We start from the raw sequence: 26,568 nt of genomic DNA on the forward strand, positions 1-26,568 counted from the left end.
TTTAAGGATAACTCGTTTTAAAACCAGAAGCCAAATTGTTCTACTAATTTGCAATTTATTTTAAAACGGGATTGGTAATTATCTACGTGCATTATCTCATATCTCAATGTTAAAAGTGATGAAAAATTGCTCGAAACATGAACTCGGTGCACATGATTTGCTTGCGCGGGCCACAGAATGCTGTTGTGGACCAGATCTGGCCCCGGGGCCTTTTATTAGACACCTGTAGAGTACAGCAATTTTGCCTGGCAGATTTGCATAAATCACGCCATCATCCTTTGTCAATAGAGACAAAAGATCTGCGTATTATACAAACACTATAATAAACATGCCTTTGAAAGTGCCAGCCGAAGAACATTGCATTTGAAAAGCGCAATTGTTGTATTGTACAAGTGTACTTAATCTTGTCGTCGGCAAGTGTGACTACACTAACAGAACCCATTAATTAACGTGCTGCTGATTAAAAGGCACTAAGTGCTGTGGATTACCGGGCAGCTTCCATCAGCTTTATTAAGTACTGAGCGAAGATCATGATGGTACATCATGATACTGAGCAACAATGCATGGCAAGCGCCTTTAACACGTTGCATCATTCCTTACCTGTGGACCCATTTTGTGAAGTTCCGACACATGTTGCTTATATAAAATCGATCCCAACAGCCTTCTTTTAGTTTGATAGTGTTTCTCTTGGTTGCACTGCATAGAGTAAGTGTAAGTTAGAGAAAAAAAAAGATTTTTGTTACAGATCACAATATAAATCACAATAATGGCTGAAAATGTTTTGGAATCATATGTCTTTTTTTTTTTTTAATTCACAAAAACGTGGCATATTTGTGCAGTGTAGTGTAGACTTTTTGCATCCCCCGCACATAAGATGCAAAAGAAGGGCCAAGTGAAGTGAAGCAACTTTAAACGTTATTGGACCCGTTGGATCAGTCCTTCCACATCCAGTCCCTCCTCACATCAGCCCACTCTAAACTAACCCCCCTCCTCCAGTCCTCCTCCTCGTAAGGCTACTTGGCCAGATGGTGCAGCCTTTTCTTTTGTTTACCCATCGGCCATGAGATGACCCAACTGTCCCTAGCTACTCAACTATGGATGCTACGTGGGAGCCGTCCTTCGACAAGTAAGTCATTCTCTCTTGGCCGCCTATGCCTCAGCGCACGACTTTTTTTTTTTGTCGCTGATGCTTCATTTAAAAAAATGCAATCTACTTTTGACTTAGCTGACTTAGCCTCATAAATTTGACTTATTCCCCGCGTTCGAGCCTTCCTGCCTCAAGTAATCTTGGTACATGCAAACTACCATGTGTGTAAATATATACACACACATTCACATTTAAAAAGCTACTGTTTTCACGCCAGTGCTGCTAAAGTTTGACACGACGATGATACTTTAATTTGTGACTTCTCATTCGAACCTGAGTCAAGTTCTCCACATAATTCATGGCTGCTAGATTGACATCCGAGTAAACCAATGGCGGGCAATAAAAGTATGTGTACACTGCCGTTGTCAACGTTACAGCCATCCTGGAAAGTCGTGGATTGGATGGGCGGGGCTAAATTGCAAGCAAGTTTGGTTGCACTCTTGGAGCGCAAGCGACTGAAGAAAAACTTTCAAACCGTTGTAAATAGAGGAGAAAATGCATTATTTTCAACACAAAGTCATTAGAAATGGCTATGCGATTGTTAATATATCCGCACAAACAAAGTTTTACAACTGTTGTTATTCTGATATAACGTGGCAACGCCTAAACTAACGTAATTACGTGACATATATAGTTCTACGTATATTACTCGTCAGTCAAATTAAAAATGAGAGGTGGGCGTGGCAGTAGATTTTGCAGGTCTGTCATTCATCATTCCCCAACGACCGAGCCACCTTGTTGTAGCAGACAGTTGCAATTTGTACCCCTGTTGAGTTTTTAGTAAGTTCTTAGTTGAGATAAGAGTCTCACCATATGCCATCTTAATTGTCCTCTGGTCTTTTCTGCAGGTAACTAAATCTGGCATCAGGATGGGCGGCTCTACTTTAGGAAGGCTGTGCCAGAGCTGAGTCCAAACTTTCACCCCTCTGCTGTATTTGCCACTCCATGTAAGAACTTTCTGACTAGAAGACAGAGGCTGGCTGCTCCAGCTTGGCAGCGACTGAAATGTTCTAAACAAATAGATGAGCGAAAATCCTCTGGCACGATGTTCAAGCAAGTGAATACGTCATCGAGAAGACGTCCTCATGGTGGCAATGAGGCCAACCGGCCCCAGTCTCCTCCACCCCCCTCCGTCCAACAGAGGCGAATCCGAGCTGTTGAAGTGGCCCGAGGGAAGACCGGATACGGTTTTACGCTCTCGGGACAAAGCCCTTGTGTCCTCAGCTGTATCCTAAAAGGCAGCCCTGCAGATTATGTAAGTTTGCGTTCGGGGGACCACATCCTCTCAGTCAATGACATCAACGTGTCCAAGGCATCCCATGAAGATGTGGTCAAACTGATCGGACGCTGCACCGGAATCTTAAAGCTGGTCATTGGTGAAGTGGAGCGTCACAGGCGGCACCATCACCAGCAACGCGGCGCTGGCGGCCGTCACCATAGCAACAATGCGATGGCCGCCTCTTATCTGGACTCGTGCTCCAGTGACGACGAGTTGGACGGCCTGTGCAACAGCATTGTCAACACCAACAATAACAGCAGGACCGCCGGTGGCGCTCGTGGGGGCTGGTTGAGACCCAAAGTGGATTCAAAGCAGCTCGGCATCAACCGCGCTGAGCGGGTTGTGGCGGAGTTGCAGTCCGGGGGGATTTTTAACATGATCTTCGAGAATTCCAGCCACTCGTCCAGCAGTTCTGACAAGGACAGACCTGGACATACCTCATCCTCCAAACCACGTTCGATGTCTGATCCAGAGTTTCCTCCATGTCGACACTCCTCCCGCTCGCAGAGCAACCCACTCCTGCTCTTTGAAGAGGAGATGGCCCAAGTTCTAAATGACGACTCGGTTTTCCTGGACTCCGGTTTTCGACATCTGCACATCCACCACCATGAGGAACAAGACATGGATGTTGGCGATGGGCGGGACTTGGTCCTAGATCCAAATCAGGACATCGTCAACGTGGGCATGATTGTGGGCTACCTGGGCTCCATTGAGCTGGCCTCCACGGGCACCAGCCTGGAAAGTGACAGCCTGCAAGCCATCAGAGGATGCATGAGGCGCCTCAGGGCAGAGCAAAAGATCCATTCTCTTGTCCTCATGAAGGTAACGTTCAACCATGATCACAAGTAATGGGATATAGACCAGCTAATTGAAATTAGCATAGCTAGTAATTACAACCCCTTTCAATAACGTCTACTGAAACACCCAAAGCGCTTCAACACATTCAACCACAATTTTTTTTTTTTTCACATTCTTCTAATTCCGCCAGGTCATGCATGACAGTGTGCGCCTGTGCAGCGACAAAGACCAGATCCTTGCTACGTATCCCGCAGAAAAACTAGCGTTCAGTGCCTGTTGTCCCGATGACCGGCGGTTCTTCGGACTGGTCACGATGCAGGCCACAGACGAAGATTGTCACCTCAGCAGAGGGCGATACGAAGAAGGAGGTTTGAGGACTTCTTGCCACGTGTTCATTGTGGATCCTGACCTGTGTCACCACCAGGTGTGAAAAGAGAAAGTGTTTGAGTGTTCTAAAAAGCTCGGTGTTATTTAGCAATATTATTTGATTTATTTTCTCGACCAAACCATCTCCATCACGTTATTTTTTTTTGCCCTTTGTCATTTGCTATTATTTGTTTATTGTTATGTGTGGCCTAAAATTAGATGACTATGCATCAAATAAAAACATGGAAATGAAAAATCACACTAAATTAGGACTTCTCGATCATGAAAAAAAATGTAATCATTATTCTTTTAGTAATGATTGAAATCGTGATTATTTAAATGATTTTTTTGGGGTGCAAAACACAAAGAAATGCATAAATTGAATAAAAAAAAAAAATCAAAAGTATTTTATTTTAAAATGTAATGTAAAAAATGTATAAGTCTGAGTATGGATAAGCGGCAGAAAAATAGATGGATGGATAATTAAAGTACTGTGCTAATATTGCATTAATCACATTATTTTAAAGTATACAATATTCTGTATTAGTGCAACAAAGGCTTTTGCTTTTCAAAAGTCGCCCTAATTAATTACTTATCCCAAATAGATGGCTTGTACGCTCTACAGCTGAGGAAAAATTGCAATATTTTGGCAACTATATTTCATGTGGCTCTTTTTTTTCCCCTCAGGTGCATTTGGGAGTGGCCAGGAGGTTTGGTTTTGAATGTACCCCTGACCCAGACACGGGAGGCTGCTTGGAATTCCCGCCCACTTCTCAGTCTCTCCTCCACTTTGTGTCCGTACTTTACCGGGACATGGGGGACAACATCGAGGGCGTCCGGGCCCGAGCCTTTCACGATCCAGATAACGACGCCCAGCAGAACCACAGCACCAGCAGTAATAGTGATAGCGGGATTGGTAACTTTCTCCCTGAGGAGAAGAGCAACAGAGTGCTCTTGGTTGACCTGGGAGGACCTCATAACCACAATCACGTCTCCGGGCCGCGCCACTGGGACAGCCCGCCTTCCTCCCAGCAGGCTTGGAGCCCTACCCTCGGAGCCGCCGCCTCTCAGCCACTGCCGCCCCCACCCGCTATCAGGAACAGCCACTACCGCCATGAACCGTACCTGGCCGACCTCCCTCATCCCCTCCCGCTGGCGCACACTGACGTAGCAGCTCGACATGCTCGAGGGGTCCACCCTCACCACTACTCGCAGGGGAAGTGGGGAGGAGCTGTCGGAGGCGGGGACAAAAGAGGAGGGGTGGAGCCTCAGCGTTGGCTGCCAGTCCACGTGCTGAGGGACTGGCACCAGCAGCACCACCACCTCCACGGCTTGAGCAGCGATCAAGAGTCGTACGCCGAATCCACTGACGGGTGGTCTTCAGCTAATTGCAGCACCCTGCCTCCACCCATGAATAAGATCCCGGCTGACCGTTACCGGGCCCCGCTGGTCCCTGCAGACCCCTTGCTGCCACCTGGAGGAAGCCAGCCTCCACCTTTACATGCCCAGACTCACACGCAACGGCTGAAAGATGAGTGGGCCAAGAAGCTTTTTGGTGCCGGGGACAAAGAGAGGAGCGAAGCCAACAAGAAGCGCAGGGGTGCCAAAGACGCAGAGAAAAAGGTAAGAACTAATACCGTAATTTCCGGACTATAAAGTGCACCTTTGTGTTAGCCGCAGTAGCTCTTTTTTTCGAAATTTCTAACAAAAAAACAAATAAAACATGATATACAAGCCGCACCAGGCTATAAGCTGCAGTTTTCTATGTCGAAAAAAAAATATTGCTGATTGAAACAGAACAGAGAAAAAAAAATCGAGATTCATTTAGCGTATTTTCTGAACTATAGAGCGCCCCCTACTGGTGAAACAAAAACCCACAGAAAAGTCGCACCTTTGTATTAGTTGCATGGTTCAAAATCTAGGAAAAAAGTAGCGGTTTATCGTCCGGAAAATACGGTAACTGCCATTTGTTTTTATATGACTCAACTAAATGCATTCTGTATCTTTCCACAACCTAATGTGTCACTTTGTTGCGGCTGGATTTTTTTAGTAGTTATGTTAAAAGTAACTTTCCAACGAGAAGCCGTGACAGCAGGTAGTTTCCCCCATCGCATGTGCCGCTGTGGAAATTCACTCCACTAAATTCTGTCCAAGTGCACTTTATTGAAGTTCTAAATCTGCCTCCCCATCACTCCTTCGGTTTGAACGGCTTCTATTTAACGCCGGTGTTCTTTGACTCCAAAGCTTCTCTCACTGGCATGTGAAACTTTTCATCCGTGTGAAAGTTTTCTGACCTGTGCGGAACTCCCACTAAATATCCCTGTACCGCATTGAGTAATGTGAGCACATAACTTGAGATTGATGAGTTATTCATCCCACTGCTCCAATATCAGATCCTAAATTATGCACCAGCCGGACTTGACCCAAAGACCACCTGTTTCACATGCTAATGAGTCCAACTTGAGTGAGTTTCAGACTAGTGTTGCTAAAAGTCTGGGATGAGGCTGCTGTTGGATGCAATGAGCTCATTTTATCAAGGAAAGTGGGCTTTTGGAGTGATTTGAAAAAATGCAGAAAACAACACCTAAAACTTCGCCAATACTAGCACTGATGGCATTTTCTTACTTGAACTATTTAATGCATGCCGAAAAGATCGACAACCGGCTGTGGAGAATTTTTCTGTCGGATATCGAAGGTGGTCTGATCCAGGGGTTTCAAACCCGCGGCCCGGGGGCCATATGCGGCCCATAGAATGACATTTTGTGGCCCGCTACGTGACATTTAATTATTAAATTATTATTTTTTTTTATTTTCAAAACCTGCCATGAAGAGGAAAAATTCTCGTCTTTGTTGAGCACACTTGAATGCCCAGAAAATGTTGCGGTGCTCACTAAAACAGATGTCATGACTCAACTACAGACATGTTGAGGACGATGCAAAGTACCAGAGAGATGAAAGCATACTGGGCCTTGTTCGCGTACTAAACAATTTTTGTTCTGAACTGTTAACAACCGATGACATCATGAACATGACATTGGTGGCAAACGTTGTTCCATACTTTATGTGTAGTTGGTTACTTTCTACATATTAAGCCGGAATGTTTCTTCTTCCTGGTCCCAGGACCCCTGAGCCACAATCAGAGGAAGTGTTTCAAGGCCTGGGGGAGTGACATGAAAGGTTCAACAGTTACAGGAAGGTGTACATGAACTTTTTTTAGCCTTCATGCGGAGAGCAGACACAAAGCTGTTGAGGCTGTTATCATTATTGTGTCAAGATAAAAATAATGGTTATACACACTGCATAGTACTTTTTACTCAAATTTGACTATTTATTTTATATGCTGCCAGTTTAAACAGAGAGAAAAATAGTCAAAGGAAATTTTACGTGAGTGAAGGGATTTTGATCCAGCTGAAGATTTAGCCGCCGTTTTGCCGCACTGCAATGATATTTATTTAAAAAAGAACTAGTAAAAGTTTTGTTCACTCAGAAATTCCAAGACAGAGAGAAAACTTTTCTCCAAAATGGTCCTTGCAAAATTACTTAAAAATTGTGAGTGTAGTTTTTTTTTTCAGTGTAAAATTTTTACGACTTTTTTGCATAATATGTACTCTACGAATTCTATTATTTACTCTGCGACACTACTGTACTGTTGCTGTGTTTTTTTTTTTTTATATTTTTGTTTTTAAAATCTTATATGGTTTACCCCAACATCATTAAACGGGTTTCTATTTACTTTGCAGTACCACATGGTGGCACTGCTTCCTCATCTTTCATATGTAACTATTTTAAAGATGTCATGTCGCTTCATCATTACCTGCGCAATATAATCAGTTCAAATATAAAATCAGCCTATCCTATTCCGAAAATCTCGAGTCTTCAATTAACCTACCATGCGTGCTTGTGGAATGTGGGTTTAAACCGGAGTTGTCAGGGGGGGGCACGAAGATAGGGGGGGGGGGACGTGCAAACGCCTGCAGGAAGGCGGGAGCCCGCATTTGAACACGTGACCTCTGAACTGTGAGCTGGATGTGCTAATCAGCCATCCACTGTGCCACATTAATAACAATAATGATATAATTATAATAATAATTATAATACGTTTCGATTGACACTGTTTGATTTGTGTTGATTAAACAAAACAGTCGTCATCGGACCGTACTTTTAGACTGAATTGCTGAATGAATGTTTGCCTTGAGGGAATCCTTTTCTCTGTCGTTGTCCCTTTTGTGTGTGTGTGTGTGTGTGTGAGTGTGTGTTTGAGCGAGACAGATCAGTTGCATGGATACCACATGTTTTCAGATGCTTCTTTGCAAAGGCTGAACCGCATATTTAACAAAAAAAAACCAAAACCAACAGATACATTTTCAGAAATATGGATTCAAAGTATGCATTGCATTACTGGTATGCTGTATCATCCTGCCACTATTTAGTATTTGACACATCTTCATCAATCATTTGTCAGCGAGCGTTAATTAAACGGGAGTCAATCATTACACATTCTCTCCTGCACTAACGGGCAAATCAGTCCAATAATATTTATGAGAGGACTGTTCAGTTGCTCAGTTGCCCAAGCGCAAAATAACATCCAATTTTAAGAGTGTTATGTTGAAATATGAAAGCAGCAAAAGACTTCTGTTGGGTTTATGAGTTACGTCATTGTTTGATGACTCGAAACAGTAAATCTTGATGACCCGGTGACTAATCTCATGCACATTTTAGGTAGCACTTTATGACTAAATGAAACAGCTGGACAGTTTTTGGTTGTCACACTGGTAGTAACTGTATATATATATATATATATATATATATATATATATATATATATATTAGGGCTGTCAAAGTTTAAACATTAAATTAGATTAATTTAAATTTTAATTGAAATAATATAAATAATATGAAATAATATAATTTATATCTTATATAAATTATGTATATGATTCATAATATTTGTATGATTAGCTGATTCAATTTAAGCCAGTTTTGGCGAATGTGTGGTTTACCATTTGACTTGAATCCAACGGGTTGTGCCTGCAATAACGCAGGACTGCACATGTCTGTGTCCAATGTGGAATTTAACATTTCAGTGGGAGGAAAAAAGGGGAAACTGTTTGCGTAAAAGGTCTCGCCTCCACACCGGAGCAAAGTCATACAAACTTCTGAACTTACAGATGACAGTTGACTATTTTGCGGCAAGTCAATTGACATTTACAAGAACCCACTCTCAGTAGAGACAATAATGATCCTTTGTTTGCTACAGATCCAAATTTGAGCGTGTGGGTTTGAATAATTTTCTCTAATCATTTCCTACCGCTTATCCCGGTCGAGTCTAAACCACTACAACCAAGATGATCCCAGAGACAGGCTGAGGAGTACTTGAGTGTGTCTTTTGGGTTGAAAAAGTCCAATGTGACTTTGTCGTGGAACCAGCAACTACTGCAAAGCATACAGAAAAGGTTAACTAAAAAGAATTGGAACACTGAAACGTATGAGATGAGGAAAGTGGAATGCAAGGAAATGTGACGTAAGGCGAGGGGAGAGGTTAGCAGAGCTCAAACCAGAAGCATATGATGACTTGTAGGCCAAGTTGGGCAGTAGAGCTGGAAAAAAAAAAATATTATCCTGGTTTGCTAGTCAAAATGGATTCGAATGAAAACAGATTCAAATATAAACGTTGTTGGTCCTGATGACATCCAGAGAGGCGGATGTGGCGTTTTTCACCGGATTGTTTAATAGAACTCCAGAAGGTGAGAAGATGCCCGAGGAATGGAGAAGACTTTTTAAAACTTGAGCATATTCGGGTTTTTGCTCGCGTTTATATGCCTTCATCCGCGTTTTGAAAGGTTTATTGACTGCACGTAAACGTAATGTGTGTCTTTTCTCTCCTCAGAGTGGTCGGTTCCGAGGCCTGACAATGGGTTTCCCTCCGCTCCCCCGGCGCTCCTCGGCCAGACGCTCCTTCGGACGTTCCAAACGTCTCAGCTTGGCCCGCTCCCTGGATGACCTGGAGGTAGGAGCGCATCTCTCGCTCTCTCTCGCTCTCTGTCTGCCTGTCTCGCTCTCAAACACGCACACCCCCGACGCCGTCTCCCACACAAACACATTCTCTGTACATTTGCAGACAAGTGGCGCGTGTTATTGCAACACTCGAGCTTCGTCTGAGTGTTATCGTCACATTTGAGCCACACGTGCACCAGCTCTTTCTAATAATAGCAGCTCATGCGCATCATCACATGACACCTCAAGCCCTCTTCTCATATCACCATGGCAACATACACACAGTTGTGGACAAGCCAGCCTATAGCGAGACACTATGTACTGATTTTGATCAAGCGTTTGCTATTGTTTATTATTTAAGCCACAGATTTTAAGTCTGACTTTTATCTGTGTAATTTTAAGTACAAAAATTCTGTTGATCATTTAAATAAAAACAGAAAAACAATGGTTTGAAAATCCTTTTCCACCTAATTGGATATTCTCCAGAAACGAGATATTTAATCAAACTGATAAACTTTATTGTATTTTTCTGATATGATCGCATTCTGAATTGTTGATCACCATTTTACTTCAGCTTTCCTTTTAACAACACTCAAAAAGTATTTGGGAACCAAGGACACACATTTTTTAAGATACGTAGGATTATTTTCCCTTTCTTGCTTGGTGTACAACTTCCTCCGTTGTCGCATGTTCGGCTTCGTAATGTGCCACACGTTTTCAAAGGGAGACAGGTCTGGACTGCTGGCGGGCCAGTTTAGTACTCACTAAGAAGCCACTAGTGCTTCCACAAACTGTATTTTTATTTTTTTTATTCATATTTTGGCTGGTCCTGCAATTTATATATATTAAAATTCAAGCTCGCACTGGCACCCAAAACCCTAATCCCATTTTTTTTTCCTACTTTTTTGGTGGTTGGCAATTTTTTTTGGGTGCATTAGCACCACCTTCTTCCCACCACCAATTTAAAATATAAGAAAAAATGGCAGAAGTAGTCATGACAATTAATGTGTGACATATCTCTTGTTTTGCATGCGGCTTCCTTCATAAAAATAATTTACCGGCTACTATTTACAGCAACAAAATTTGAAATAATCGACCGGGATTCTACCTTTGGCCACAATGCAATGTAGTAGTTAAGTTAGTTTAGATAAGCCATTTCAAACTAATAATAAACATTTTTCCGTAGTTAGAAGCAGACGATTCGAATGGAACCGGAACTCGTTCGCCGTCATCAATCCGAGCTTGGGTTTGGTTATATTAAAATAAAACATTATCTTTGTCCCCAAAAAAACAAAAAAAAATGTCTCAGTACTTTTTTAGTCACATGTATCATGTCCAGCACCACTTTCTGCATTTTACACGCCCTTGTGGAGCAGTGCAGACATCACGTATTCTATTGATTATGTATTGCATTTTATCGTCCTAATGAGCATCTATTGACAAGAATGCACGCGTGAGCTTCTTTCGTAATTAACGCGATAATGCTGCGCATTGTAATCCAACCAAGTCACGGTAAACAACGTGAACGCTGTTCACCTCAACTGCTGGCGAGCGAGGTTGAGCAGCAGTTTTGCTTGCTGGTCCTCCTCAGATAGAGATCAGAGGAAAGTTAAATATTTCCGTTGCTCACTGACTGTTTGGGCAGCGTGGAATTTTTTTTTTTCCCTTTTCCATGGTGGGTCTTCATCGTTGGATTTCATTGAAAGTCGAGGCAAAGTCGGATGCCATGAGTGTTTAAATGGCCTCCCGATTCAAATATTTTTCGCGTGATGTGGTATTTTGTTTGTCTTGAAGGCACCATTGGTATTCGCACTATTTGTATACAGTATATGATTTTATGATTATATTCTCATTATATTCCGTATTCGTTCCTCTGGCCCCGCCTCTCTCGTTATCTTACCTTTTTCTTCCGGTCATTAGGCCTTTTTTCGCTTTGTGCTCATGCAATAATGTCCGCGGACAGAGACAGCTTTGTTTGTGTTGACCATGGGGGATGTGTGTGTGTGTGTGTGTGTGTGTGTGTGTTCATGTTTTTGTTTTGGAGAGGGGTAGCTCAAATATATTTCGTAATGAGGTCTGATGAACAACAAGATGGTCTTTCGAACGCATGCACTGTGCAAATACACACACACACACACACACACACACGCAATGCATGTGCATAGAAAAATGAATTCCTATTTGAAACACATCATTTGCAAAGACGCAAGCTATTTACATACTGTACTTGCGCACCAATTTATTTTGCTATTACATTTCAGTCCTTTTGATGCACAGTGCCAGTCAGAAGTTTGGAAACCCTCTGCAATTCAGTGGTTTTTTTTTAATCCTTTTTCAAAATCTAATCCTGAATTGCAGACTAATACTGAAGTCATCAATATTATTCATTTGCCAAACAAGAAAATGTTCAACAAAACAGAATGTTTGATACATATTTTTATGTAATTTAGATGATTCAAAGTTGGCACCTTTTGCCCAGAACAGCTTTGCACATTTGATATTTTCTTAGGCAACTTTATAATATTGATGATATTTTCTCTGCTCTTTTCATCACAATTTGCTCACCAAATATTCACACTCTTGGCTCAACTTTATGTTGGACTTCCCCAGACCTCTTAATAATATTTTCAAGCTTTGATGCCCAATTTAGATTTTTTTTTTTTTTAAATCCAATCTTTTTACATATTCACATTAAACTGCAACATAGAGTGCCGACGCTGCGTGGCCACCACATTAGGTACACCTACACAATGCACAAGATTTAAATGCAAATAATTATTTGATTGAAACTGTCTAATAAATTCAAACTTATGTTTATGGATTGTGTTGTAGAGGTGCACTGCATCATACTTAAAGCAGTTTCTAAAGTTCCAGTTATCTAATGCTGCTGGACAAACCTGTCGAAATACCTCTCACTAAGTCGCAATCCAATTGTACGCCATTGCAACCTATAACGTCCAAAATAAACATAGTGATGAATACCTCTCCGACATTGTCAGTCAATGTTCAGCTTGATTTTTGTTTGCAAAGGCAGAATTTTTGCATGAAATCACTTTTTTTTTGTGCGTGCGCGCGTGTGTGTGTGTGTGTGCAACTGTACCCAACGAAATACCCAATGAGTGTATTTAACCGACTTGGAATTAAGTAGTGCTTCAGCGTTACTATTTTTGTGCATCAAATGGGATTAATCATCTGAAAGGCCACCGAACCTCACGAACAATTCTCAAGTGGCCCTGAATGGCTGAACACAAAACGGCGAGCTTGTCGTGGCTACAATTGTCCGCTGCTGTAGAAGATGTTTACCAGCAACACTCGCCAATGAAAGCAAGGCAAAAAAAAAAAAATAAATCATAATTAAGGATTGAATTCACAAATGAAAGTGTCCAACAATGGAACTGGTTTCATCCAATCAGTGCTAAGTCATCCTGATCGATTTGGTCCATGGATGTATGTGAAGATGTCAAAACAACGTTTGCAAATGTCTTATTTGGATGAAAAACTAAAAGATAATCACAAGTCAAGAAGTTGCTGTAGGAATCAATGAATAATGATTGTTGAGTCATCAGTGGTCTCCAACCAGCGGGCTGCGGCCCGGTACCGGTCAACATGCCACTTAGGACCGGGCCGCACAGATGAAAGAAAGGGAAAAAAATACTGGCAGTACTTCTGGTTTATTTATTATTCCATCGGACTCGTGAGGCATGTTAAGAAACTAACTGTCTCGTTGTATTACGCTGCGCTAATATTATACCCACAAGCTAGCAAAATGAGTATAAACGAAGCCCGCTCTGCACAACATGCGGTGAGCACAGTGACAAAAAAAAAAAAAAAGAAGTCATTGCTCTAAAAGATTACTCAATTATTAAAATAAATTCGATTAACTTTATAATCGATTCGTTATCGATTAATCCGTTTATTTTGTCCCCTCTAGCGCCATTGATAATATTTTTCAGAGCTGTTTTACAAAATTTGTGTGTTTTACTTATTTGAATTGTGGCAATTCCTATTTAAAAACCAAAACTTTCACTTGGAGTAAAGTGATGCTGCACCCACTTTCCCCACCTCGGGGCCTTTCAGGGAAGGGCAGGGTTGCAAGTGGAGGTGTGAGTGTGCGTGTGTCAAGGCATGTTGTGGAATGCAGCCACTTCTGAACTCTTCTGCGAGGTGGGATCATTCTAACGGTTTAGTGACCGGTGCTGCCCACTCCACTGCTTCTTCTTCTTCTTCTTCTTCTGTCTGCTCTGTCATCTCTTGGTCCTCCAAGAAGGATCAAAGTCGGCCCATCAAATTCTCCCTCCCTTTCCTCCCTCTGTCACGAATGTCACTCGTGCATGGGGCATACTAATAAGATGACGGACGAGGGCACTGAGGGTAAGGCATTCACTCGGAGCTCAGCATATATGTGTAGGGGGTTATGGTGGTGGCGGAAGGGGGGCGGGGGGGGGGGGGTTCCGTCAAGGCGGGGGTCTCCCTCTTCAGCCGTGCCTCGCATTCTGCATCTGATTAGTGTGTATGTGCATGCCTCTCACACCACAACAGTGTGGGTGGAATAGGAATGACACAAGGATGGGTGGCAATGCGGAGAAAGAGGAGGGTGAGAGCAGAGAGGCAGGGCGACGGAGACGATAGAGCGAGGAGGGAGAGGAGGAGGGGAGATGAGAAAGAGCCAGCAAGTTGGAAAGGGGAATCTAGCAACGGCGACGTTCTGCAGCGGGTTGGACTCTCGGACGGCATCAAGCCGTAGCACGCGCACGCGCGCGCGCACGCACGCACCTATTGGGCTGATAGCAACGCGCACCTTGGGGAGCTCTCACATGTAGAGTTGGGAATTACTCGTGTCTTTCTTCATGGAGCCGCAAACTTTGAGTGGGGACTCTGAAACGACCTTGCAACCGGTGAGTAATGGGGGGGAGGGAGGGAGGGGGTGTGTGTGTGGGGGGGGGGTGCAAATGTATGCACGCATGTATGTGTGATCCAACCAATGAATTCCCTTTCTCCGGTCACACGCAATGATACGCATCCTTGTCTTGTGAACGGTCGTGACACAGTTGAATTCTTATTGTGGTCTTCATCTTAACTTCCTAAATATGTCCATTTTATCTCGTGATGAAGCGCATGTGCATTCACGCTAAAATGCACCGAACGTTCTGAAACTTTAGTTGCACTGCCCAGCTCTGGAATGGCAGGTCATGTGACCAGTGTAAGCCAATCACCACGCGGTTTTTGACAACGCTTCATCAAGGGAAACCTGTTGATTTCTGGCTTTTATCTATTAAAGCAACAAGAGAGTACACGCTCAGTAATGCATTGGATGTGTTCTAAAAATTGCATATAAAGGTGCCAGTTAGTCATTCTTGGCTCTAGGGTAGAAATCATCGCACAATCTATTTTAATTTCACAAAACAGTAGTTTGCAGTTCATCTCACCCAGAGTGTTTATGCAACAGGCCAGAACCCCCCAACCCTTCTTCCATCAATGCTGCCAGACATAAAACACCCATTCATACTCTACCAAAAAGGAACAATCACACAATATGTTGTCCAAAGATAAGACACACACTCACACACACACACCCACACATATTACTTTTGTGTGTGTTCCTCGTGATTTCCCCTGGGATCAAAATTGTTTGTAGGCAAGGCAAATCAGATGATGAGTCAACACTGCTCCTGTACATGAAACACCTCAGGATGGCAGGCTCAACATCAGATGCAAGCTCCACTTCCAGATGAAGACAAGTGCCTCTTTTTTTTCTCATCAAGTGCCAGATGGGGGCAGATCACCAGAGCACAATCAAACGTTGCCATGTGATAAGTCACTCGGTGCAGTGTGTGTTCATTTTGCGTGGGATATATTTAAACATTGCCTTTCGACATTTTACCACACTAGTGACTGACGGACCAGCCTGTCAGACAAAAACCAGAGCAAATTTCTTGGCCTGTTTTTTAGCCACACACGAGTCTATTAAAACGTAGTTAGCTTTAATCGAAATGTAAATATGAATGTTGAATCATGTGACTTTTATAAAATGACGGCCACAATAAATTAGCCTAAAATATCTCCTTGTGATACTAAAATCGACTCTATCCTTTGTTAGACAGATCATTCAATGATATCACTGTAATAAAAGTATTCATAATATTCAGTTTCGTTCAGTTTCGGAAAAAAATGTCATGAGCCATTAGTTGAGGAAGGTGGTGAGAAATTGGCTTTCTGGGAATCGACTGAATGGACAGTGTGATAACATCTGGATATTAAGTTAAATTTTCTAAATTAGGTCTGTATATTGTTCTACTCGTCACTTCTCCAACACCATTGATGCTCTTAATGTGGCTGAATATCTCATAATTCCAAAACGTTAATTTATTTATTCATTTATGTTTTATGCCAAACGCTGTTATCAAATGATTTGCGTGATCTCAGTTTGCTTTCTGTCCTGCTGTACGCCGATTCTACCAGCAGAGGGCAATGTTGACGTTTTTTTTTCCTGATGAACTTGGCGTGGATGTCAGTAAAAAAACAAACAAACAAAAAAAAAAAACAAGAGGGATAATTGAGGCTGTTGCCAGAATGGATCAGCAAGATTGATGGCTCTCTAATTTTCACAAACAAAGCTACTTTGTCAGCTTGTGAATGCTTTAACACAGACCTTCTTTCCCACTCAGACAACACTTTACTCGTGTGTCTTCCACTATTTAAATCTGATTTTATGACGCAATGTTTTTCCCCTCCTTTGGACAGATGATTGTCCAATTGATTTTATTGATCCACAACATTATAATGACTTATGAGTAACCACCTCTTTAGTCATGAGACAGTCACTCCTAATTGTCAAACAAAAGTCATGTCATGTACCAGCCAATGTAGTTGTACAGTAAAATATTTCATCTCCTTTTCCCCTTCTTTTGTCTGCAGAACGTCAATTTAACCAGTCTCGACTGTGTCATACCTCATACTATATGTGTGGGCATACAATTACTGTGGCTGGGAGGAGGTTTGGGGGATGGCGTTTGTATCGCTTGAAGCCCGTGTCATTAAGGCTGTGGCAACGTGCTTCGCCTCCGTGCGCGCGAGGTGGTGGCAGTGGTGGGCGCTGCGATGCTGGAACCGTCCTTGATGTTGCTATGAGACAGGGATGTGGAAGGTTCACTTCATCACTAGCATACTACAGCATTATGGGCTGAAGTAAAAACCTAGCGATGGCAAAAAAGAGAGAGAACTCAGGGCATCACCTTTTCGGTGCTTTTGTTTTTTTTTTTTTTATTCCCTCCAAGCAAGTGAAAATTAAGTGAGTAATAATATTAATATTGAGTTTTATAAATGTATCGCATAACTATGCATTCGCTTTATACCCTCACTCATCTCTCAGAAGCCTTAACAAGAAATTAGGGGAGTGAGGCTGTGGACTTAAAGGCCATGGCATTGAATTGCGGTCTTTGTTTCTATATGAGAAAGTGAAAGTGTGTGTGTGTGTGTGTGTTTGTGTGTATGTCTTGTGGTTCCTACATAGGTTGACCTGGGTGGTTTAGTTCAATTAAATTTGATTAAAAACAACAGCAAAAAAACAAAACATTTAATGAATATCCAAAGTGTTTTACTGTGACCCCCCCCCCCAAAAAATGAGCATGTCTCACGTTAATTGACGACAAGATTATTACAATGGATGAGGTTGGCGGGGCATGATTCACGTGATCTGCTTGATGTTGAAGTTTTTGATTTTATTTACATCTCATACGCTGCCTATAAAGAAGGCAATGTTGGCTCGTCAAGAAAATCACAAATACTGCAATTTTCGTTCTAATATTTTCAGGATATCATTTGGTTGCATCTGTTATTGGCCAGCAGACGCATTTTTTTTTTAATATGTAATCATCTTCAACTTTTGTTTTCAGGGAATCAGAGACCACTGATATTTGCACTATTAATGTTTAGACACACTCCCTAATCAAATGAAGGAAAATGAACGTTGAGTCTACATTCCCTCTGTTAATCTTGGGACAATTTACAAAACTCAAATTTTCAAATAATGTCAACATTTAAACACGCAGATGTTTGGGATGGCCAGAAAATGTGACTGTGATTTGAAAAGGGAGGCAGAGGAAGAGGCTGGCGAGCCGATGGCAATGCTGGGACATGATTGGCAGACTGACCTTTGTCCCCTCCCCCTCCTCAGCTCACGCTGCCGAATTGGGGGCGTGTCTCTATGGAAACAAGTTCGTGTATGTGAGAGAATGGAACTTCCTTGTCACCGTGTCGGTTAAACGTGCGCGAAAGTTTGTCAGCGTTGAGACGCAAAAAGAGAAAACGACTGCGCGAGCGATGTGTTGACTTACTTGCAGCTTTGGCTTGTAAATCAGCGCGTGCGTGCACGTGTGCGTGTGCATGTGTGTGACAGATGTGCAAAGCCCTGGTTTCATCCATGTTGGACGTCTACATGGGTTTCCTGTTCTAAACATCCCCAGAAGCTCAGTGAGTGTCCCTGTGCATGTGTGTTTTTGTGAGCAACATGAAGATGAAGTAGTCAGAAGGAAGCAGGATGAGCCTGAGGAAGAGGCTCTCCTTTAAGCGCGTCTGGAACTTCAATGCAGTGAGTAGTGCAGAATCTCTCGCTATTTTCCCAACACATGAAAGTCTTCTATATTGCACATTTGGCTCATTTTTTTGCTGTATTTATTATTTTCATGAATAATATACTGCCCTTCTTCTGATTCATGTGTTTGAATTTAAAATTAAATTTGTTTTCTTTCAAATTTATCTTTAGTTTACGTTGCATGGGGATGATAAAGCTGGAGAATATTTGATAAAAGCCACACTATCGATATGTTTATCGCTGCTAAGGGCAATGTATACTAGGGCTGGGTATCGATTCAAAAATCAAAATCAATTTGATTCGATTCAATTTTAGATTCATGATTCACTTTGATTGATTTTCGATTCAATCAAGGATCTCATGCAGTACCAATTTAACTTTCATATTTTAGGCAATCTCTTAAGAACCAATACAAACTGCTTGCTGTAACTAAGTGCACTGGTAAAAATATTCATACTTACATTTAGTATTGAAGCGAATGGAGTTGCATTAATCACGTACGTTTTAATGAACGTAACCCGATCAAAACAGTAAATACGTCTGCCTTCATGCTTGTTGCCGCTCACTGTTTCCGGCATTTTGTTTTGAGGCACTACTTTTGCGTGATGTGTGAAATCATTTACATTTATGGGAAAAATTAAATGATCAAAAGTATCGATTTTATGAATCAATATCGGGCTATAAAAACTAAAATCGATTCTAAACAGGGTCGGGGTCATTTCTCCTCATCGTCACAGTTGTAATCAATAATAATAAATTCAAATTGAAAAAATATAATTTATGCAGTTGCAGGCTTCCCCAAATTTAGCAAAGCTATAAATTCATTTCCTCTCACTGAGTGATATGTTTGGTTCACTCTGCTAACACTTCCAATTCCATCACTTTCAACTTCATTTTGGCCTTGTAGCGCTTTCCCAAATGTTCCGTGTTGGAAACCATCAAGTCTATTGAAAATGCGCAACCCTCTTCAAATTGATTATCGGCTTGATTAGCACCCGGTCACCCCCATGCCCTCAAGTCATCCGGTGTAAAAACATATCATCGCTGCGGCGACCCGCTAACGAGCGTACTAATAATGTCAACTACAAATTTCTGCGTGGATTGCGTACATGGTGACCCCAAAGCCTCGTAGCGTCGACTTATTTTGCTGGTCCTTTTCCCATGACGCCAGTGGCTCCCACTTTTGCACCCGATGTCCACAGTGAGCACAATCTGCAATTTAGCAGCCACTATTTGCGATCTTGCAAAATTTTTTTTTTGCACTGTTATTGCATTAACTCCTTCGTTTCTCAACTACAACCTCTTGTCAGATGTTTGTTGGGCCGTGCAGGAGAAATAATCCGACGTGGAGACATTGCAGGAAATGAGGTCAAACGGCCACAAAGACCAAAACAATTTCTGGCTCCTGTTAGTCATGATGTATCATTTCTACACACCCTAGACATTCGTCTTTGTGAGCCTGCAGAAGACAATGCAAAGATGTGCCAATCGCTTCTTCAGTTCTCAATTTCCTGTTGTGACTCCTTGCTCCAGTATTTAGATTTCATTCAAACACATGTATTCCATTTAATTGTCTTCTTTCTTGCCCTTGTCTTTTTTTTTTTTTTGTGTGTGACAGTGGTAATCTCAAGGCAATCAGCCAAGTGAAATCGACATCTATCATCACCCCATTAGCCTTCTTAGTCACGTCTGATGTGTGACTCACTCGTTGGGAAACAAACATCAACCGCATTCTTTCCTTTTGATGGACTGCGGATATCGATTACAAAGTGTTTCACAGACATTCAGCCTTGCCCGCAATTCCAGCGACAGAAGGAGCAAGTGATTTAGATTTAGATTTAGATTTGTCGATTCTCTTTTCTGAATTTGTGTTAAATTAGTGCTTTGTGTAACCACATCTCGGGGGGGAAAGGGCACACTGGTTTCCCCAGTCATGCTCGCACATGAGCAGTCACCAGTGAGTTCCTTTCGGGTCATTAAAAGCCAAGAGGCCTTGTTTCCATCGCGCCTCTCATGCGTTCAGACTTAGCCGTTGTCAGACCAGGCAAGGGTGTCTCAGGTCCTCTCAATGGTCGCCACTATTCAAAAGTAAACACTCCGGCACGCACACGTTCAAACTGTTGGTGCAACAGCTTCCTCTTCGGCTGGAAGCGTGTTTGTGTGTATGCGCTATTTGGAATTGAGTCTTTTTCAAAATTGGAGTTTGATGTCTCGGGGCTCTCTCGTGCACATTTTGAAACCACTTTAAAAAAATGTAAGTCTTCGCTGGAATCATTCAGTTCCTTTCGCACATGGGCGTGCATCGATACGTTGCTGTGCTGCAGGACAGTGTTGTCTTTGTGTTCCGTTCCGTGCCGATGTGATCCCTCTGAGTTTCTCTCTCAGGTAGAATTTTATTAGATTTTTTTTATTCCCGTCACTAACTGCTTTGTGTCTCATCCCTTTTTTTTTTCAGTAGTCGTTTTTCCAACTTGAAGCACACAGGGAATGTTTTGGAAGATTGACTTTGTTTAAAGAAAGTTTTATAGCCGTTCAAGTAAAACGATTCTAAAAACAGTTGGCCCGGATGGCTGTAAATTTGTGCCGAGTGTTTAACCCAACATCCTGGTTTCATGGGAGATGATGTAAGCCTCCCCTTCAAACAACTCCTAGTTAATAAATCACTTGAGAGCAACATGCACGGTGAACAACCACTCCCTGCATGCACAAATGCGCAGAAGTGCGACCAAAACAGCAGCACATGGCGACGTGGTGAGCTGAAAGGGGAATATGCTCGTAAACATGCGTCCAGGTGGCTTTTGATGAGAGGAGTAGCATTGCCGCCACTTGCCTGGCAACCTCGGATGAACTATCGTGGTACGAGGGATCTGCTCAGTTGATTTCGACGGACCACCCTGACATCTTTTGTGTGCGAGTGCGTGTGCGTGGGGGTGCGTGCGTGTGTGTGTGTGTGTGCGTGGGGGGGTGTGCGTGTGCGTGCGTGCGTGTGTGTGTGTGTGTGTGCTACTGTGATGTTCAGAGATGTGTGCAGTGCCTTGGCCCATGTGGCAGGTTGCTATTGACAACAAAATCCAGAAGCTCTCGTGTGATATTAAAGAGGAAGTGAACCCTCATTTAAAAATTTTTTTTTTTACAAGAATATGTTCTATGCAGGCCCACTAATTGAAACACGGCATTCTCATTAATATTGCGTTTTGTGAAATGTGAGTTAAGAAGTGAAATCCACCCGTTTTTTGGGGGTGGGGGCGGCCATTTTGCCACTTGCTGTCGAGTGAAAATGACATCACAGTCGCTCAGGGCTCAGCTCACGACCAATCATGGCTCAGCTTCTGAACACGTGTGAGAGCTTGTATAATTCTAATTCTTCGCAAAGATAGATTTTTTTTCAAGCAATGATCTCTTGGATGTGGGGAAATGTTTCAAAACGATCTGTATTTTTCACTTCGGCAATCCGGAATGGCTGACATGTGCCAGCAGCAGGAGGGTGAGAACTCAAGCCTGAGAAAATGTGAATGCAAAAAAAAAAAAAAAAAATAATCAAATTAGCATGCGTGCATATGCCTGAATTGAGGGAACGGGGAGACAGAAAAAGGGGGAGCATGGAAAATTTTGTGGGGGGTGGGGGGGTATACACGTTCTTGACTTGGGGCCAAACCACCCCAGCGCACGGAATGTCTGGAAGTGATCACATTAATACGCACCCTGCATAAAACAAGATTCTCCCATATAAAACACACGCACACTCCATAAACACACGCCAACACACACACCAGAAACAACGCACATGCCTCAGAAATATGAGCAAGAAGTTCTGATCAGCAAAGCGAGTCGTATCCAAGAGGTACCTTCACCAAAGTCAACTACCGCAAAGTTCCGAAAAATTTTCATTTATGGGAAATGACCTCTGCTCTCCCGGAGGATATTTAAAATAAATAACTACAGAAAGACATGACACAGAGCAGGGAGCGTGCTGAAGAAGCACACAAGTTGCACACCAAGTCGCCGGGCAAAATGTTTTCTTCGCCATTCTTGCTTCTTATGCAGTACGAGCGAGCTCGGCAGGATTTGTTCGGCGATTGGTCGTTGCCAAACTCATCCGAGCATGCGTCGATCAGCCTCACTTTGGTCACCGGTGGTCAGGTGATGCCGGAACGGAAAAGTCAGTGTCGTCGGGAGGCCTTTGAAACGGGCCAGTGATGAACCCAAAGAGGCAGAGCTATTTCGCAGTTTTCTGGTCTCACATGCCGAGCTCAGCCACGCCACGATCACATTTTTCTTGCATTTCTTTACATCCATGTTGAATCACTTATCAGAAGACCACGACAGACAAGAAGGTCTCTCGGATATTTGAATGGGAAGTCGGTGACTAACTGAGGCCGAGGAAGATTCAGTTTAATTTTGTCCGATGAGGAGGACGTAGAAAGTTGACACTCCCCAGCAGAGCGACAGACGTTTACTGTAAGTGTCTATTACACATCGTATGACTTTCTGGAAAAACGGAAAAGTTTTCATCCTCATGCAGAGAATATTCCGCACACATTAGTTTGACCTCCTCAGAATTTTTGACTGCAGATGAAAATCGATCGCTATATTTTTAAGCCGGTATCTTAGGTGATCTTGTATTTGCCGCTATTTTAAATAAACGATCAGAGCCTTATTTCAAATGACATCCGTTTCTGTCCTGACTCAGATGTACGACTTTTCCCTTGTTTTTAATCAGAGATGGGCAAGTCTGTAAATTTCCCACCAGCGGCCAGGCCCCTCGTCAGTTTGTCATTATCTCAAGCGGACACAATCTCTCATTATTTTAATTGCGTTTCAGTCGTCGTTAAATTACAGTTCATCGCCGCTGTTTGAGGACCGTCAGATATTTTTCTTCTGCTTAGTAGTGATTGAAAAAAAAAAAAAAAAAGCACCAAGATTTAGCACCACGGGTCAACAAATTGAGTGGCGACGTTCAAACATCCACACAGCGACCCGATTCGCCATGAAATCATTTGCACATGATAGGATGTGGGCGGTCGTCCATTTCAGGGCTCGAGCAATGAATTCAAGATGAGTCTGCAGTCAATTTGGAGGCTTTACGAGTGCAAAATGTGAAGGACTGCTCCAAATTGCCAGAATGAGTGTGAAAATTCAGTGCCTCATGACAACATTTCTTGGCTTTAGCGTGCCCTATCGGATGTCCTCCATGTCGTAAAAATATAGGCGATATTCTCACATATATTTCATTTCTTTCATTCACAAATAGATCAAGAAAGTAAAGTCGGATTTTGCTCCCGCTGCCTTTTTAAAAACGTACGGTAGCTCGTGTACGTTTTAGTGTGCATGCATGCTACCGGATGTTTTAAGCGAGCGTATGATTTATGCCTCTACCCAATAAATACAGAAATGGAACTTGTTATTTTTTGTACATTATTTTGTGACATCTTAGCAAGTTCGTTAGAGAGGATTTCGGTCACTAAATCCCCAGCGAAGGCCCACGTCCGAAACTCACCGCCCGCCACTCTTATAATGTCATATCTTAGAGCAGGGGTGGGCAAACTACGGCCCGGGGGCCACATGCGGCCGGCCCGTTAAACGTTTTAATCCGGCCCGCCGAACTTGAGAAAAATCCAATGAATAAACCTTGTTAATGTTTTATTTTCTAAATACTGTGGTGTGTCAAAGACAGATATTTTGTTGTCATGCTTTTGTTCATCTTCATTTAAAATTAAATATATTTAGTCTCTCCGATGAGGTGAGGTGACCAAAACACTCCATCCATCTGCTCCTGGTCCGGCCCCTCTGTCAAATTTTCACGAATTGTTTTCTTCTTGCTAGTAGGGGCGTAACAAAAAATTATTGAGAAGCACTGTGCTAATCTAACTTTGGTTGCTTTAATTGTGTTTTGTATGAACGTCTCTGTCTGTTTCTGGAACTGGAATTAGGATGAGAGTCGATTATTCCGGTCGTGTTTTTATCTTGGTGAGACATACACCTCAATGAAATCACACTTGCTTGCGAAGTCTGAGCACTCACCGAGAGTAAGCACCACCCTAGGGAGGTGTTCTTGCAGAGCAGGCACATCCAGTTCACAGATGATTCCACCCACTGACGACTTGCGTGTATCATGATGTGTGTGTCTGCGTCAGATCCCGCGGAAAGTGTTCCTTCTTGCCGGCACGAGTGGGTGTGCTCAGGCCACATGCCTGTTGGCCTTCACGACACTGTACGAGCATGTGTTCGACTGTCTTATCTGTGACGAGGAGCCTTTGTAATCCATGTCTCTCTGTTTTTTTTTACAGTCCACTGCAGTCTCCGACGGAGGTGAGTTTGCTGTTTTTTCCCCATTTTAACAATTATCGGCATGATCGTTTTGTTGTGGCGATCTGCCGGTGTTCTACCGGTTCATGGTCATCGGCACACTTCTCGAGCCGGCTTCCTTCTCTGGTTCTATTGTTGTTCCGCTAAATGACAAGAACCACGACTGAAGCAAACTACACTAAATTTCGCCGGAGGAATATTGATGCTTTCACACAAGATTCAAATAAAGTGCAAATTGTATAGCAGCTTGAGCTGCTCAGCGTTTGCTGAGTGAGCTACAAATGTTTAAATGCCTTATCTTGAGTTATTAAAAACAAGCTTTATGCGCCTGTGACCCTGGGGAGCAGGCTTCTTCTTTTTTTTTTTGCCTTATTAGAATAAAGTTTAATTGCACAGCCATTAAATTAAGTGGCATGTGATTTATTTATTTTTTTCTACAAATTAATGCATCTCCAAATCTGTATGTTACAGACTATAAAACGATAGCAATAAATGTATGCTTTATTGTCAATTGATCTTACGTAATTATAAGAACACAAAGTTGGGCTAACAAGAATTTTATAGACAAATTAAACAATTGTAGTCGAGGCGGACATTTTGTGGTGAGTTGTTTTATTCTTTCGAGGCGGGCGTAAAAAAAAAAAAATTGAGCAGTACTTTCATTGAATATTCTGCGTCTGCCACTTTGTTGCCGCTCGACATGTGTCTAGACAAACAACATTGATTGTGGATCATGCTAATGCTTTGACACCTCGCTGCCGCAACAGATGGGAGATAAAAAGGAGAGCTGGAGGTGAGAGAGGCAAAGAGACAAAAGGGAGATCCGGGACGTGTTGATTTTTGATTGCTCAGTTGTCGCTCACACGGCGGAAAGGACAGCACAGCCAACTGGTCACTTCATTAGGGACGCGGCAGCAAAAATCCGATTACATTTTAATCGATAATGAAGCAATGAAATTATATACCGGTACAATAAGTCTCTTTATATTTATCCTCTTCTTTGATTCTATTTTTTTCTCATAGATGTATTGGCCTGCGACGTGTGTGTAGAATGTGTTAAATAAGTCCAAAACAAATGAACACAGAATTCAAGTACAAAATAAAACACCAACCACTTACTGTCAAATCTTGTGAATAACAGGAATATTTTAATAATAATAATAATAATAATAATATTCCCTTTATTAGTCCCACAATGGGGAAATTCGAGATTCGAACCCAGGCCTCCTGGGGCGACTGGGTCCTGAACGCGGCGCCTTAGACCACTCGGCCATCCTGGCAGCCAAATGGTGATTTGAGTGGGCATATAAAACACATTTGTGTGTTATTCACAGGATTTTACCGTTCTCATAATTTAGGATTCATCCATCCGTCTATTATCCGAACCGCTTTTCCTCACGAGGGCCACAGGCGTGCTGGAGCCTATCCCAGCCGACCTCAGGCGGTCTACACCTTGAAGTGGTTGCCAGTCACGCCTAAGGATAATTTACAATGTTCTATTAACCTCCCATGCATGTTTTTGGAATGTGGGAGGAAACCGGAGTACCCGCAGAAAACCCACGCAGGCGCGGCGAGATCATGCAAACACCACACAGGAAGGCTGAGGCCTAATTTGAAGCCACGGCCTCACCACTGTAATCATTACCTTTGCTTTTTTTTTTCCTTTACATATGAATAAATTAAAAAAAAAAAAATATATATATATATATATATATTTTTTTAAATATATATATATATATATATATATATATATATATTTATTTATTTATTTATTTATTTATTTTTGCAGAAAGGTCAATGTAAGATTAGGCGCACGTACGTCTACTTTTTGTGTGTGTTCGTGCCTGGAGGCCTTCTTAAGTCACAGCAGTGTCCGTCTCGTAACTACCTCCTAATGAATACTGCAGCGTGCGCCGGCGCGTCCTGTCGTTTTTTTCCTCCCCTCCTCCCTCAACTCTGAATTATTTATCATTTCAAGACCCGTGTAGGCATGTATCACTTACCCATTGAGCAGATCAATGGTGGACGCACGCAATTATACATGCGTGCGGCCGCGTGCGTCTTGTGACCCGAGTCGCTTGGGTCTCT

The 26,568-nt window shown here is 42.5% G+C and overlaps 1 protein-coding gene across 3 annotated transcripts in view; it reads left to right on the forward strand.

The window, feature by feature from the left end:
- The first annotated feature begins 1,019 nt into the window (after positions 1-1,019).
- The window catches only part of rgs12b (regulator of G protein signaling 12b), a 36,911-nt gene continuing 11,362 nt past the window's right edge, over positions 1,020-26,568 (forward strand). For all 3 annotated transcript variants that reach the window (XM_088302963.1, XM_088302964.1, XM_088302965.1), the window contains exons 1-6: positions 1,020-1,126; positions 1,996-3,248; positions 3,415-3,648; positions 4,278-5,213; positions 9,478-9,597; positions 24,462-24,483. In XM_088302963.1, coding sequence (XP_088159089.1) covers positions 2,193-3,248; positions 3,415-3,648; positions 4,278-5,213; positions 9,478-9,597; positions 24,462-24,483 — 2,368 coding nt within the window. In that variant the 5' untranslated portion in view covers positions 1,020-1,126; positions 1,996-2,192. The remainder of the gene's footprint in view (positions 1,127-1,995; positions 3,249-3,414; positions 3,649-4,277; positions 5,214-9,477; positions 9,598-24,461; positions 24,484-26,568) is intronic.

Source organism: Idiotropiscis lumnitzeri, chromosome 8 (assembly GCF_059441095.1).
Source record: "Idiotropiscis lumnitzeri isolate Australia: NSW breed Sydney's pygmy pipehorse chromosome 8, RoL_Ilum_1.0, whole genome shotgun sequence".
In the NCBI taxonomy this organism is placed as follows: Eukaryota; Metazoa; Chordata; class Actinopteri; order Syngnathiformes; family Syngnathidae; genus Idiotropiscis; species Idiotropiscis lumnitzeri.